The 13,313-nt window shown below is 39.7% G+C and overlaps 3 protein-coding genes across 3 annotated transcripts in view; 2 read left to right on the forward strand and 1 right to left on the reverse strand.

Moving 5' to 3' along the window:
- Window positions 1-1,282, forward strand: part of LOC107693075 (uncharacterized) — a 29,812-nt gene extending 28,530 nt beyond the window's left edge. The window contains exon 31 of the mRNA XM_016492320.1: window positions 999-1,282. Coding sequence (XP_016347806.1) covers window positions 999-1,171 — 173 coding nt within the window. The 3' untranslated portion in view covers window positions 1,172-1,282. The remainder of the gene's footprint in view (window positions 1-998) is intronic.
- Window positions 1,283-4,584: 3,302 nt separating this feature from the next.
- Window positions 4,585-5,933, forward strand: LOC107693103 (somatostatin receptor type 1-like). The gene has a single exon (XM_016492349.1). The coding sequence runs from the start codon at window positions 4,693-4,695 to the stop codon at window positions 5,794-5,796; it is 1,104 nt and encodes a 367-aa protein (XP_016347835.1). The 5' UTR covers window positions 4,585-4,692; the 3' UTR covers window positions 5,797-5,933.
- Window positions 5,934-6,050: 117 nt separating this feature from the next.
- On the reverse strand, window positions 6,051-8,581 carry LOC107693183 (complement component C1q receptor-like). Its single transcript, XM_016492478.1, has one exon. It carries the CDS (start codon window positions 8,564-8,566, stop codon window positions 7,430-7,432), a length of 1,137 nt encoding a protein of 378 aa, XP_016347964.1. The 5' UTR covers window positions 8,567-8,581; the 3' UTR covers window positions 6,051-7,429.
- Between the last annotated feature and the right edge of the window lie 4,732 nt (window positions 8,582-13,313).

A 13,313-nucleotide genomic window follows, 5' to 3' on the forward strand; every position in this document is an offset into this window, starting at 1 on the left:
GACTTTATTAGTGTGTGTGTGTGTGTGTGTGTGTGTGTGTGTGTGTGTGTGTGTGTGTGTGTGTGTGTGTGAGGCAGATGAATGCTTTCAGCACACACTTTCACACACAAGAGGACAAGAGCATGATGGGTTTGGCCACATGACTGCCTGGGAAAAAGAAAAAAGACACAGAAGGAAAACAAATGCAGCAACCATGTACTACTGCTCTACAACTAGAGACAGGTGGTTACTATGGTTACAGTGTAAACCAATTATAGATTTCCTCTTGGCAGGCTGCATATTTATGAAGTCAAACACAAGGATGTGCAAGCATTTCTGATATAAAAAAAACTGTGTTTCTCAGAGCCCCTCCGCCTGCGGCTGAAACAGGTGGGATATTAGGAAACAGATGGCCCTCGGTATCTAATGAGTATGTTCTCCGTGAATGGAGTAATCACTTGCTATTCCAGCGTACGCTTTCAAACAATCTAATTTTGTTAGCCGTAAATAGACACATTGAACACTTATCCTATAAGCCCTAAAAATGAGTTTTTCTACATTATCTCACTCAAATCAAGGCCTTTACATGTGCGAGCTCTTTGAAGCAAAACAACGTCTGTAAAGGTACCAGGCGAGCAGTGGTAATTTATGCAAATGCAGATGGCAAATTGCTCGCAAATTGTCCCTCTTGTGTGAACTAAAGAGTAGATGTCCTCCTATCCTATCCTCGCAGCCTGATGTTTCAGTCACGAATAAGCACTGGGTGATGTGTGCTAGCCTAATATTAACGTCAGTCTCTCTGTGAGAAGAACAGAGCTGAGAGACGAAGTGTGAACAAAGCTGTTGTGGTGAAGACAACACAAATAATGCTACACCTATCTGTGTAAACAAGAGACAGATTGATAAATGCTGGGGAAGGTGAGAGTGACATGTTGCTCTAACATATCTCTGTGTGTGTGTGTGTGTGTGTGTGTGTGTGTGTGCTCTAACATATCTGTGCGTGTGTGTGTTTCCTGAAGCTCTGATGCTGCAGCCTGGAGATGCTCTTCTCTATAAACTGAGGGCTGATGTTCGGGCTCATCTGGGATGGAAGGAGCAGGCGCTGGACGACTACAGAACGGCGGTGGAGCTTCAGGACTCGAGATGCTGCTCAGGGTTGGAGAATGATCAAAATGAGATTTTTGCTTCTTAGATTATTATAATTAGCTAATGCAATACAGTTGTTGAACAATTTTGCTGCATGCACTCAGTTTAAATTTGTTAAATGTGAGAATGTTTGAAACTACATTTAATGATTGAATGTGTGGAAAACCAAGATCCAGATTGACAATTTAATTTGATTGTTTTTTCCGTCATTATGATTCCATCATATATCGTTCCATCATAACGATTCCATCGTTATAATACTCTACTAAATTAAAACATCGTTTTTATTCTTTATTTCTTATTCTACACCAGACAAATATCATTAGCAAATGTTAAATAATATAGTAATTTTAATTGTAGTTTTTTATTAGTTTTTATTTATTTAAATGTATTTTTTTAATTTTTGTTTTATTTTGTATATATTAAATTAATTTAATAATAAATTAGTTTGTAGCTAAATTCAAGAAGAATAAGTATATCATCTTTATGTTGAAAAAGCTTCACTGCATTAAAAATATTCTTCAATTTAATTCATATTTTATAACATTTTATTTTGAGTGAATAAGCCATGCTTATTAAAACATGGTTTGTTGTCGGTAAGATTTTTTAGGGTTTCTAAAAGAAGTTTCTTTAGCATACCAAGTCTGCATTCATTACATACAAAGTACAGTTACCATTTTAAAAAACTATTTTCTATTTTAATATATTTTAAAATGAAATGTATTCCTGTGATGCAAAGGTGAATTTTCATCATCATTACTCCAGTCTTCTGTGTCACATGATCCTTCAGAAGCCGTTGTAATATACTGATTTCCTGCTCAAAACATATTTCTTACCAGTTTTTTTGTGAAAAAAATTCATACATTTTTTAGGATTATTTTTTAGTATTCTTTGAAAATCAGCATTTATTTGAAATAAAATCTTTTGTAACATGATGAATGTTTTGGGGTCACTTTTTGATCATGTGTCCTTACTGAAAAAAGTATTGATTTCTTAAAAAAAAAAAATCCTATGACCTTAAACTTTAGAATAGCCTGCATAAGAGCTGCTTTGCTTTTTCTTTTCTGTCAGCCAAGAAGGTCTAAAGTACCTGCAGTTTCTCATTCATCAATAGCAGATGGTCGGCTGATTCATGCAGCTCAGAAGTACACAACCTGGATGCCGCCACCTTCACTTCATGGACAGGCAGTTTTATTCACTGGTGAAACATCTACTATATTATAATGAATTGTTTGCAATTGCAGTTTACATTTTTGAATGATAATAAATGGAGAAAGATGTTTTTTATTCCACAAGAGTTTTAGTGCAGACTGTACATTTAGCAATTAAATATCACAATAGCAGAAGTTTAATACTTAGGGTTTAGATCGGATTTTAACCAGAATGAGATATTTGTTCATTAGATGTAATTATTTTGGTAATTACCAACTGTTTTAATTGTGAAACAATTAATTTGCTGACTAAAATTAAATCAAATGTCTAAATAATGAATGTCTTTTAATAAGCAGCCTAACAGCCAGACAGCTGTATCTACCTGATGTCTGAAATCATATTTGCCCTGAAGAAGTCAGGTCACTTCATATGACACCGGGCAAAGACTCTTAACTAGATGGAAAGAGAGAAACACCTGCTGAATGATCTGGCTCTTCTCCAGTTCAGAGAGAGAGAGAGAGAGTCTCAGAAAGAAGAGTGTGAAGACAGCCATCTGCTCCTCACATGTTGTGCTCTGACTGGGCTCATTACATTTCAAGGACAACACAAGTCTCCATCTGTGAGAAAAAATGAGGTATCACTCAAATTCTGACAAAAGTGTTTCAGGTTTTTGCTATTCTTATATCCTATTTTCAAGGTGTGAGCATTTTGAGATGGAGTGTATTAGCTTGGGAGCGAAGAGGGTAAAATTATTTCAGGTGTGAAACGGTTCTTACCAGCTGTCTTGTTAAATGAATAGAATATTGTGGGCATGTTACAACATACTGAAATTCTTCAAACTTTAATTAGAGCTGTTTCCCCCGAAAATGTCCTTAGTCTGAGACTTACATTTTTTTTTCAAACGCTTTCAAGCGACATCCACCAAACTCAGCACCTGCAGTCTCCTCTGACATAATGTGTTATATGTTTTCGTACAAATCATATGGATGACAAATTGTGTTGTCACTTTAGATAAAAGCATCTGCTAAATGAATAAATGTAAATGTTTGGGGAAAAAATCCTATTGATTACATTTGAAAAACTGCAATCCCTCTTAAAGTTACATTCACCAAATAGGCATAGTGTAATGCAATGCAAAAACCTTTTTCAAGGACTCAAGTCAATAATTTGTTATTCATTGTTTTTATGTACTGTATGTATTTATTAATTAATTGGGCATTTAGCATATTACTTTTCCCCAGTTAAAGCTGAACTAGATGCAACAGGCTCTATTTACATGTGCATTTAAGTATAATTGTTCATCTATTTATTTGTTTATTGTATTTACACACATTCGGAGATGCTTCTAAATGTGGTGAATCAGAAACCTGGTATGTTTGCCTAAACTATATAGTCCCTCAAACAGCATTAGTTTTAACTGAAGCTGGATTATTTTCTTAAACTTTGCATCCATCACTAGGTGGTGCCAGAAATAAGCACAGATAAGCTTTCTCTTCACACTCACGGGTGCTTTGTTGTTATTATAAGGCATTGTGCAGTACAGGAAAACTATATAAAGACTATGGCAACAGTCACAAAAGATGCCCATATCAGGGTTCAACCGAATGACCCCAGATTCAAAATACTGAGATTTTCATTTGTTCCGTGGACCTTCTGTAAAAGCCCTTTCTTTGTCGTAGGATGAACAACATGTTTTATTCCATTTTAGAGGGAAAGTGCATAAAAAATTGCTATTAATTTTAAACTCACCTGTGTGAAAACTAAGACTACCTGTTTTAGCCCTAAAAAAGAGCATCTAGTCTGTGTGACTGCTTGAAACTCATTGCAAAGGCATGGGTTGTGTTTCTAATAAATATAATCATAAACAAAATTATTTCCAGAACAGTCCTGTGACAACGTCGAGGACATGACCGTAATGAAATCTCCTCCAGAGACGCAAAGGTCAGTTTTATTTTCTCCTTTTTTCCGCATTTGAAGATCCAAAAATCCAAAGCAAGAAAAAGGAGTAAAAGCAAATCAAGCTGAGTGTTGTTTTAAGTTACCGGAGGCAACAAGAAATACAAAATGTATGTAAGGACTTCTAGTCCTTGTATGTGTTGCTTTGTTTGATATTAAAAATGTCTGTTTTTATAATATTGAGTTAATACTGACATTGAAAAGAAGGTCTAGGTGTCGTCAAGAAACTATTTTTGTTTCTCAGACACGCTCACAAACCCATTAGGAGCCGATGGCGTCACGTTGCACGTGTGACGTCTGTGAATGTGATGCATGTGGATGTGGAGTAACTGTCCATGGTGCTGAAACCGCCGCAGCGTCGGGATGCGCCTTCCGGAGTCTCGCAACATCTATGCGCGCATTTTCTGAGCGCGTATTTATACACTTGAAATCCACAGAAAGGCTCAAAACAGTGTCGGAATGCTGCCCAACGACACCTTCAAGAACCTGGAGGATGGTTTCTATCTGTTAAACTTCTCCAGCAACGAGACGCATAACGGGGATTCTCACGGCAGCAGCGCGATCTTCATCTCCTTCATCTATTCCGTAGTGTGTGTGGTGGGACTCTGTGGGAACTCGATGGTGATTTATGTGATCTTCAGGTATGCGAAGATGAAAACTGCGACGAACATCTACATTTTGAACTTGGCGATCGCGGATGAGTTGCTCATGTTGAGTGTGCCTTTCCTTGTCACCTCTTCTTTACTTCACCACTGGCCCTTTGGTTCTCTCCTGTGTCGATTGGTTTTAAGTGTTGATGCCATTAACATGTTCACCAGCATCTATTGTCTGACTGTGTTGAGTATCGATCGCTACATCTCCGTGGTGCATCCCATCAAAGCAGCCCGGTACCGGAGACCCACCATCGCCAAAATGGTCAACTTGGGGGTCTGGATGTTCTCCATTCTGGTCATCCTACCCATCATCATCTTCTCCACCACTGCACCCAACTCTGACGGATCAGTGGCTTGCAACATGCAGATGCCTGAGCCCGAGCGTCAGTGGATGGCTGTATTTGTGATCTACGCCTTTCTGATGGGCTTTCTCTTCCCTGTCATTGCCATCTGCATGTGCTACATCCTCATCATAGTGAAGATGCGGGTGGTCGCCTTGAAAGCGGGCTGGCAGCAGCGCAAAAAGTCCGAGAGGAAGATCACGCTGATGGTGATGATGGTGGTGACGGTGTTTGTGATCTGCTGGATGCCTTTTCACATCGTGCAGCTGGTCAGCGTATTCGTCCAGCAGCACAATGCCACCCTCAGTCAGCTGGCTGTGATTTTGGGATATGCCAACAGCTGTGCCAACCCCATCCTGTACGGATTCCTGTCGGACAACTTCAGACGCTCCTTCCAGAGGATTTTGTGCCTCCGCTGGTGGGATAACGCCACGGAGGAGCCCATAGATTACTATGCCACGGCTCTGAAGAGTCGAGGATACAGTGTGGATGACTTTCAGCCGGACAATCTGGAGTCGGGCAGCACGTACAGGAATGGCACCTGCACATCTAGAACTACAACGCTGTAGGACTCGGTATTACAGCATAAAGACTTTTGTTATCTGTTGTCATTGCAGTATGTGTTTTGTGTTGAAATGTATTGGTAAGACTTCATAATAACGTTCGTTAATGCCATTATTAGCTTATATAATGCTTAATCAGAAGTTAATGTGCATTTTTGCCTGTAAATGAATGTGCATGAACTTTTTATGCACATTATATAATGCTTTGAATGGCTTATTAATGAAAGTTATTATAAAGTGTGTCGATATGGGAAAAATGTGACGTTCAGATAAAAAAAAACAAGAAATACCCAAAGCCAAATATTTAGTTGTTTATTTTGAAATGGAATAAAACCTGGGGAAATCATTCACTCTCAGTGTATTATGTGGTAAAAGTTGTATTTTCCTAAGGAAGCTTGCAGTGCTTGCAAAGCAGGAACGAAACAGTGTTACAGGTTTTGGATTTTATGTTTTGGTTCAGTGTGTACAGAAATGAAAACAGAACCGCCTTGCATCGTCATGACATCTAAATTAGCAAATATATGCAAGAAAGAAGACCAATCGCAGTGCAGTAGCTATGCAGATGTAACATCACCGCAGTCTTTGAAGTTTTGAGTAGCACGATTCTGTCGATGTTAGTCTTTAACATTTAATGTTACATTTCTTTAAAACGTGTTACGTTGCCACAAAAAAAAAAACTGAGCAAATGTTCGAGTCTGCACTTTTTTTTTTTACATGGCACAGGTTAATTTCAATTAGGCTATATTTCCAGTGATAGGAACGGTGAAATATATACATAAATCATAATTACTCTATTTTCTTTATTAAAGGTGCACTCAACATTTTTCTCTTTAAACGTGTTTTGAAAAATATATTATTATAAATTAATAAAAGAACAAACAGTCTATTTTAAATCACTTAAAAATACATCTGCGTGATACTGCAATCATATAAACAAAAAAATCTGAGCGAGAGGGTAAAGCTGCTGTAAGCGATTTCAGCGCCTCTCGCGGCACCAAACGGAAGTGCACAATAATAACCTGACTAAACTCACACCGAAGCCACGCGTCAGTGGTCAAATGCTGTTTACAAGCAGCCCCAAAAACAAATATGATCTCAAGGGACATCTATTTCAGCGATATTTGTTATATATCGATAATAAAGACATTTACGCGTGGTACTCAAAGAAACGACCGCCGCGTACAGCAGCTTAAACATCCGTCTTTATTTATGGCTATAACTCTTCAGTTAAAAAGACACGTATAAAACTTCCATGTTGTGAAACATAGAAATGTATAATTAGAAAACACATCCAATTGCAATATTAACACAATATCTTCTATAGTTCTTACATCTCCACATAGGTGCATTTAAATATAAGCTATGAAAGAGTAAACCAATACAGAGAAGGCTTCTCATAAATCTAATTACCGTCGATGTGACCTATAGGATTTCCAAATCCACATTGGAATAAAGACCCTGGTTTCAACTGTGAGACAAAATGGCAAATGAAATTCAAAGGCAGTAATTACACAGCACTCTTATGACTCCAGACCTCACACCCAAATGTTCTGAGAGAGGAATATCTTGCAGTAAGCACCCTCTGTCGTCTGCATGTGTCACATTGAATTATCTTTTACATTTGCACAGTCTCTCCCACTTAGGTTTCCTCTTTTTCATTCATCTTCTCCATGGAGCTGGATCCATTCAGAGCCACAGCCTCCGCCTTCCTCCGGGCCGGTTTAATGGATCTCTTCCTCAGGCAGCCTTTCACGATGGCCGCCACGATCACCAGCAGCACTATGAAAATCAGCAGAGCTATAATCACAGGTACTACGATATTTGAAATGTCTCCAGAGCTCTCGTCAATAGGCACGACTGTCTCATTCATTCTGACATCATCAGGCAGAGACGTAGGTTGAGTTAGCACAGACTTGCCCCTGTTTATGTTTGAATATTCACTGTTTTTCAGATTGGTGGTGGGCGGCTTTGCCGATCCATTACAAATGCCATCGTCATTGTACAAACATAGACATTTGTAGGAGCCTTCTGTGTTCAGGCATCGTTGCTCGCATGGTTTGGATTCTTTACATTCGTTTACATCCACACAGTTTCCGGATGCATCCCTCCTGTAGCCTTTTTTGCACTCCAGGCAGAGTTGCGATATATCCACGTTTTTGTCACCGACTAGAGTCCAGACTAGATCTTTGGAGCATGTCAAATTGAACCTGGCACCAGAAAGGCAAACAATCTGACGTGTGTACGGATCATTTGATTGCTCAATCATATCATGTGTGGCGAGTATTTCTGGTCGCGGACACACCAGCTTGACGTTTCGTTTGCAAATGAAAGGATGTTCCTGTTTGCAGGTGGCATCCACAAACCCATTGCTTTTTGCACCAGAGTCACTGTATTCCACTGAAAGCAGCCCACAGAGAAGATATGTGCAAGTACCGAAAGGTTCGGTTTTCCAGGTTTTAACATCAGATTGAGTGCTGTTGTCCACCGTCCAGTAGAATCCTTTAAGAGGCAAATGCTGTTCAACACAAATGCCTTTATCCTTCTTCAGTCCAATCCAAACTGACGTGGTGGTTTGGTTATTCATGTCCCAGATTGTTTTCAGAATCTTGTCCATTTCCTTCTCATTTGGAATGTTGGTCAAGAAACTTCCAGGTTTGCAGTAATTCTGAGCATTTTCGAATGAGAGTTTGTTCAAATGAACAGTGTAGGATGATTCGAGCAAACAACGTGCCATGTTGAGGAAGCTCACAAGATATAATCCCATCCAGAGCTCCATGTCTGCACGCTGACTGGAACTAAATGAAACTGTCTGCTTTCTTAGCTGCCCCTGTGAGGTCCTCCCAAGACAACAAGCACAGGAAGTCTGTTCAGCCTTGATACAGCCGTTCACTTCCTCTTGGGTGGTGGTGCTGCTGAAGCAAAACAAACGCAACTATGAACACAATCTGTTGTTGGTGAAACTAGTACTCGCATAATACACAGACTCCCACAGCAGAGTGATAGATGAGCTCAAACCGATGGGAAAAGCCTATGTTCCTTGGCACAGGATCTGTTAAATCCAAGCATGGATCAACACCCATTACCTCCTTGAGGGTTTTAGGTTTCAATACCTTGGAAACATCATAACTGCCTATTCTAGCATTCCCTCATAAAGATATGTGTAACACTGGACAAGGACTTTTCCTATTTATTTGACTTGTTCATTGTGTCTGTAACAGGATTCTTTGACAAAACAAACTCTGGGGAAAAATTCCCGGAAGCATCGCTCATTGCATTTGGGAATGTGCTTTACAGTAGTCCTATACCTCTGTTTACATGTCACACTTAACACTGTCAGATTTGAATGCGTGTTGATTGACCTCAGTGTGTGTTTTCAAGGGGTCACGTGGGACTAATGCGGTGTTGAATGTCCCATGACTAACACAGTATTATTCTGTCCTTCTAACAGGCCGCTTCATGACGGACCAGCAGATGCTTCCTGGAGGAAATGTCAATGAATGGCAGGAAGTGAGGTTGAAGGGGGCACTTGATTTTATGTTCTACAGTCTGGAGGGTCAGGGGTGGAGAATAAGGACAGGAAATGGAATTATGGGTAAGAAGAAAAGGAGTTACCAGTATGCCAAGAAAGAACAAAGAACAAGAAGTTGAAATGAAGGTGATACAGGTGTTTTGGGAGAGCTCTGCTGTTTTGTGAGCCAGCAATTTACAAGCAAACCAGCATTTGAAGGAGAGGTATGCTATTGCTTTTCTAAGGGGAAATTTTGCTGAACATTTTTGTCATTCCACCCACCAGCCACCCCTAAAAACACCCTAGCAACGCCCCAACAACATAGCAATGTCCTTAAATGCACTAAGCAACATTTTAGATTGACTTTTTGAATCCTATAAATTATCATTTAAAAAATAAACAATAATAAAATTATACATTATGTCAATATGGGGTGCTGTGTGTACATTAATGAGGAAAAAAATTAACTTAAATGATTTTAGCAAATGGCTGCAATATAACAAAGAGTGAAAAATTTAAGGGGGTCTGAATACTTTCCGTACCCACTGTATACACACACCTTTTTTAAACTTAGTCTCAGTTTAGCAATGTTCTCAGAAAATTTGTTACACAATACAACACTGTTATTTAGTAGGTGGTATGTGTGTATTTATAAAAATTTCACATGCTCTAGTACTGAATTCCTCCTACGGCACATCTTGAAGGAAGACAGCTAGTGAGTCATGATTTAATTAAAAGTAGGTTTGAAAGATACAGCCCATGGCAGTATTGAATACCAAGAAATGTTAAACTGTCAACTTTACAAAAAAAAGTTGCTTGAAGCTCATCAGCTCCAGACAGCTTACATCGTAACATCGTTTAAGTAGACCAGCACCAAAAACACAACAGATGCTGGTCTTTTGAGCAGGACATCTACATCAGCTAATACAAGCACCTGGCTGGATTGATTTGACAGGTGTGTAGTTTCACCTTCATCTCACCATCACATATGTAATTGAGCACATTAATTATGCTGTAATATTAAGAATAATGCCACTATGACTTGTAGAAAGGAAAAAAATAGCTAGTTTAGACATTGCACATTTTAAAGACAACCTGTCTACTACCATGGGTACAATGTCAAACAGTAAAACTGCAAAATTCTCAGTTTATTCTCATTGCTGTCTAGGAGAAGCATTTGAGATATTAAAGTAATCTTTTTGTCATATTTCTTTCCTACAGATCTCCGTGTCCTGTTGTGGAATCTAAATTCTGTTTTGGGAATGACAGGTTTTTCCCCAGTCTAGTAGGAAACATTTTTTTAATTTATTTTTCTTTCTTTCTTTCTTTCTTATTGAAATGTTTTTTATTATTTAATATAAATTCAAATCTATTTCTTTATTTAATAAAAACATTCTAATATATTAATGTGGAAATTATTATTTTTGTTATTTAACCCCATATTTTATTACTTTTTATATGTTCATATGTAAAAAAGAAATCAAAATATAGCATAAGATTGTAGCTTTATAATTCTGAATACTCTTGATTTTAAAGGCTGAAAACATTTTTGTATTTATTTATTTAAATGTATTATGTATTTATTTAATAAAAACAATTTTAATTTATTTTAATTAAACCTTTATTTTACCTCATATATTATTATTACCTTTTATGTTCATAAGTGGTCATTTTTGTAGCCTGTAAATTAAAATACAGCATGAGATTGTATCTTCATGAATACAATTCTGACTTTTGATTTTAAAGGCTGAAAACATTTTTGTGTTTATTTTTTTTATTAAATATACATCCTGTTTTTATTCATGTATTATTCAATTAAAATTTAATTTTACCTCATCTATTATTACTTTTTATATGTTCATGTTCGCTCATTTCTACAGCATGTAAATCAAAAAACAGCATGAGATTATATCTTTATGAGCATAATTCCGAATTGCTCTTGATTTCAGAGGCTCTTTAAGAATCATCATGTTTATTGTCTCAGTATCAGCACTGTGTGAAAATTAGACCAGTGTTCTCGCACAAAATCTGTTACACAATACAGCACTGTTCAGTAGTAGGAGGAAAAAGAGCCAGTTTAGTCACTGCACATTTACACAAGCTGTCTTCTAGCATGTGTGCAATGTCAGGCCAAGACTTGAGAGTAAAGCCAGAAACTCTTTGCAAGTTCTTACATGCAAGTACTTTCAAGCAAGTACTAATGATGCATTGCAAAGCATCCTGTTGTACTGTACATACTTCAAGTATGTTTTTAGGGTGGAAACAAACCTCAGTAGTCAACTTGTTGCAAAAGAATGGTTATATTTAGTGCCCTGTATGGCAGGACTAAAAAAGTGGTGCATTATTAATTCTGAAACATTTCCAAATGTACTTGCATAGAGTACAATTCAAATCTAACACATTACTGCCTGTGTGAACTAAAATGTGAGACTCTTTAAATCTAGCCATTCACTTTCATTTCAGCAATTAAACAATCGCAGCACTCCTAATGGGCTGACTAATAACTTTTCTTTAAAATTAATTGAACCACTTCGACTTTGAATGTCAAAAGCTTTTACAAGCAGCTTTATAAGTTACATGGGGGCATCTGAGGAAGCCAGTACAGCGCAGCACTAATCACTGGGCAATTTAGAGCTGTCACTCAAACATGTTTCTTTCATGATTCAAAAACAGCCATTTAAATTTCACAAAATGGCTGAATGTATCTACATTAAACATCCCCACAGGATTAATATTCCCACTGGATAAACACTCAACACGTCTTTCACATGGACCCATAAAACTGTCACAGAGACCACTGTTGACTCTGGTGGTCTCGTGTCTGGTGGTCCTGGTCCGGTGATTCTGTAGGCTCCAGTCGAGGAGCCTTCAGAATCCACTCCAGAGTCCACTCCAGTCCGGAAGCCCTCAGAGTCCACTCCAGAGTCTGCTCCAGTCTAGGAGCCCTCAGAGTCCACTCCAGAGCCCTCTCCAGTCCGGGAGCCCTCAGAGTCCACTCCAGAGTCCACTCCAGAGCCTACTCAAGTCTGAGTTCACTCCTAGGCTCACTCCAGTCTGGGAGCCCTCAGTCCACTCTTGAACTTGCTCCAGTTCCCCCCGAGGTGGCAACTTCTGCTGCAGAACCTCCTGAGGTGGCAGCATCCACATCAGCTCCTCTCTGGGCGGTGGCGCCCACTCCTGAACTCTCAGTCTGTCTTGTCCCAGACAAGGAGACTGTTGCTGAACTGTCTGCAGGTCCTGTTATGGCCATCAAGGCTCTTAATAACCTCTCTGTGCTCTTCATTGCAGTCCTGCCTGAGCCACCTTGTCAACTCCGCTGAGGTGGTCAGCAGATCCGCACCTTGCTGCCTGCCAAGCTCCCAGCTCCGCCCTGGTCACCCGCCGGGGTTGCTGTTCAGCTAGAGCCTCATTGGTCAGTCCCTTTGGTCCCGCCCTGGTGGTCCGCCGGGGTTCCTATTTGGCCAGAGCCTCGCTGGTTTGTCCCTCCGGCCCCGCCCTGGTGGGCTTATGCTCCGCCCTGGCCTCCTGCCCTGCCCTGCCGGCCCCGCCCTGGCCTCCTCTGTGTCCAGGCCCACTTCCACTACACGCCCGCCATCCCTCCCCCTGATCCACCTCCATTCCCCCTCCCTCCGGGATTTCTTTGACTTTTGTTGGAGCGTCTGGAATATGCTCCTTAAGGGAGGGGTTATGTCTTCAGCTGGTGTGCCCAGGACGGCCACCAGAGGGCAATCCTGTGTCTGTTTGTGAGCACATGGCTTGTCATTGTTTTTGTTGGTGCCATGTGCTCTCCAGTCTATTGTCTGACCCCACCCTTCTTATCTCATTATTGTTTCAGTTACTCCACCTGTGTCCCTCGTTACCCTCCTTGTTTGTCTCCCTATTTATTCTCCTTGTGTTTGCAGTCCTGTGCTTCTTCGTTGTCGTATGTGGTCGGATGTGTCTGTGTGTTCCTGGTTTGGGCCTGCTCTACCTGTTCCTGTCCTGGCTTTCCCTTGCCTTGCCATGCTGTGCCCTG

The sequence above is a fragment of the Sinocyclocheilus anshuiensis genome, unplaced genomic scaffold (assembly GCF_001515605.1).
Source record: "Sinocyclocheilus anshuiensis isolate Anshui unplaced genomic scaffold, SAMN03320099.WGS_v1.1 scaffold222, whole genome shotgun sequence".
In the NCBI taxonomy this organism is placed as follows: domain Eukaryota; kingdom Metazoa; phylum Chordata; class Actinopteri; order Cypriniformes; family Cyprinidae; genus Sinocyclocheilus; species Sinocyclocheilus anshuiensis.

What these genes read in the sequence shown, in the direction of transcription:
- LOC107693103 (XM_016492349.1), top strand. Translation starts at nt 4,693, where the DNA reads ATGCTGCCCAACGACACCTTCAAGAACCTGGAGGATGGTTTCTATCTG.
- LOC107693183 (XM_016492478.1), bottom strand. Translation starts at nt 8,566, where the DNA reads ATGGAGCTCTGGATGGGATTATATCTTGTGAGCTTCCTCAACATGGCA.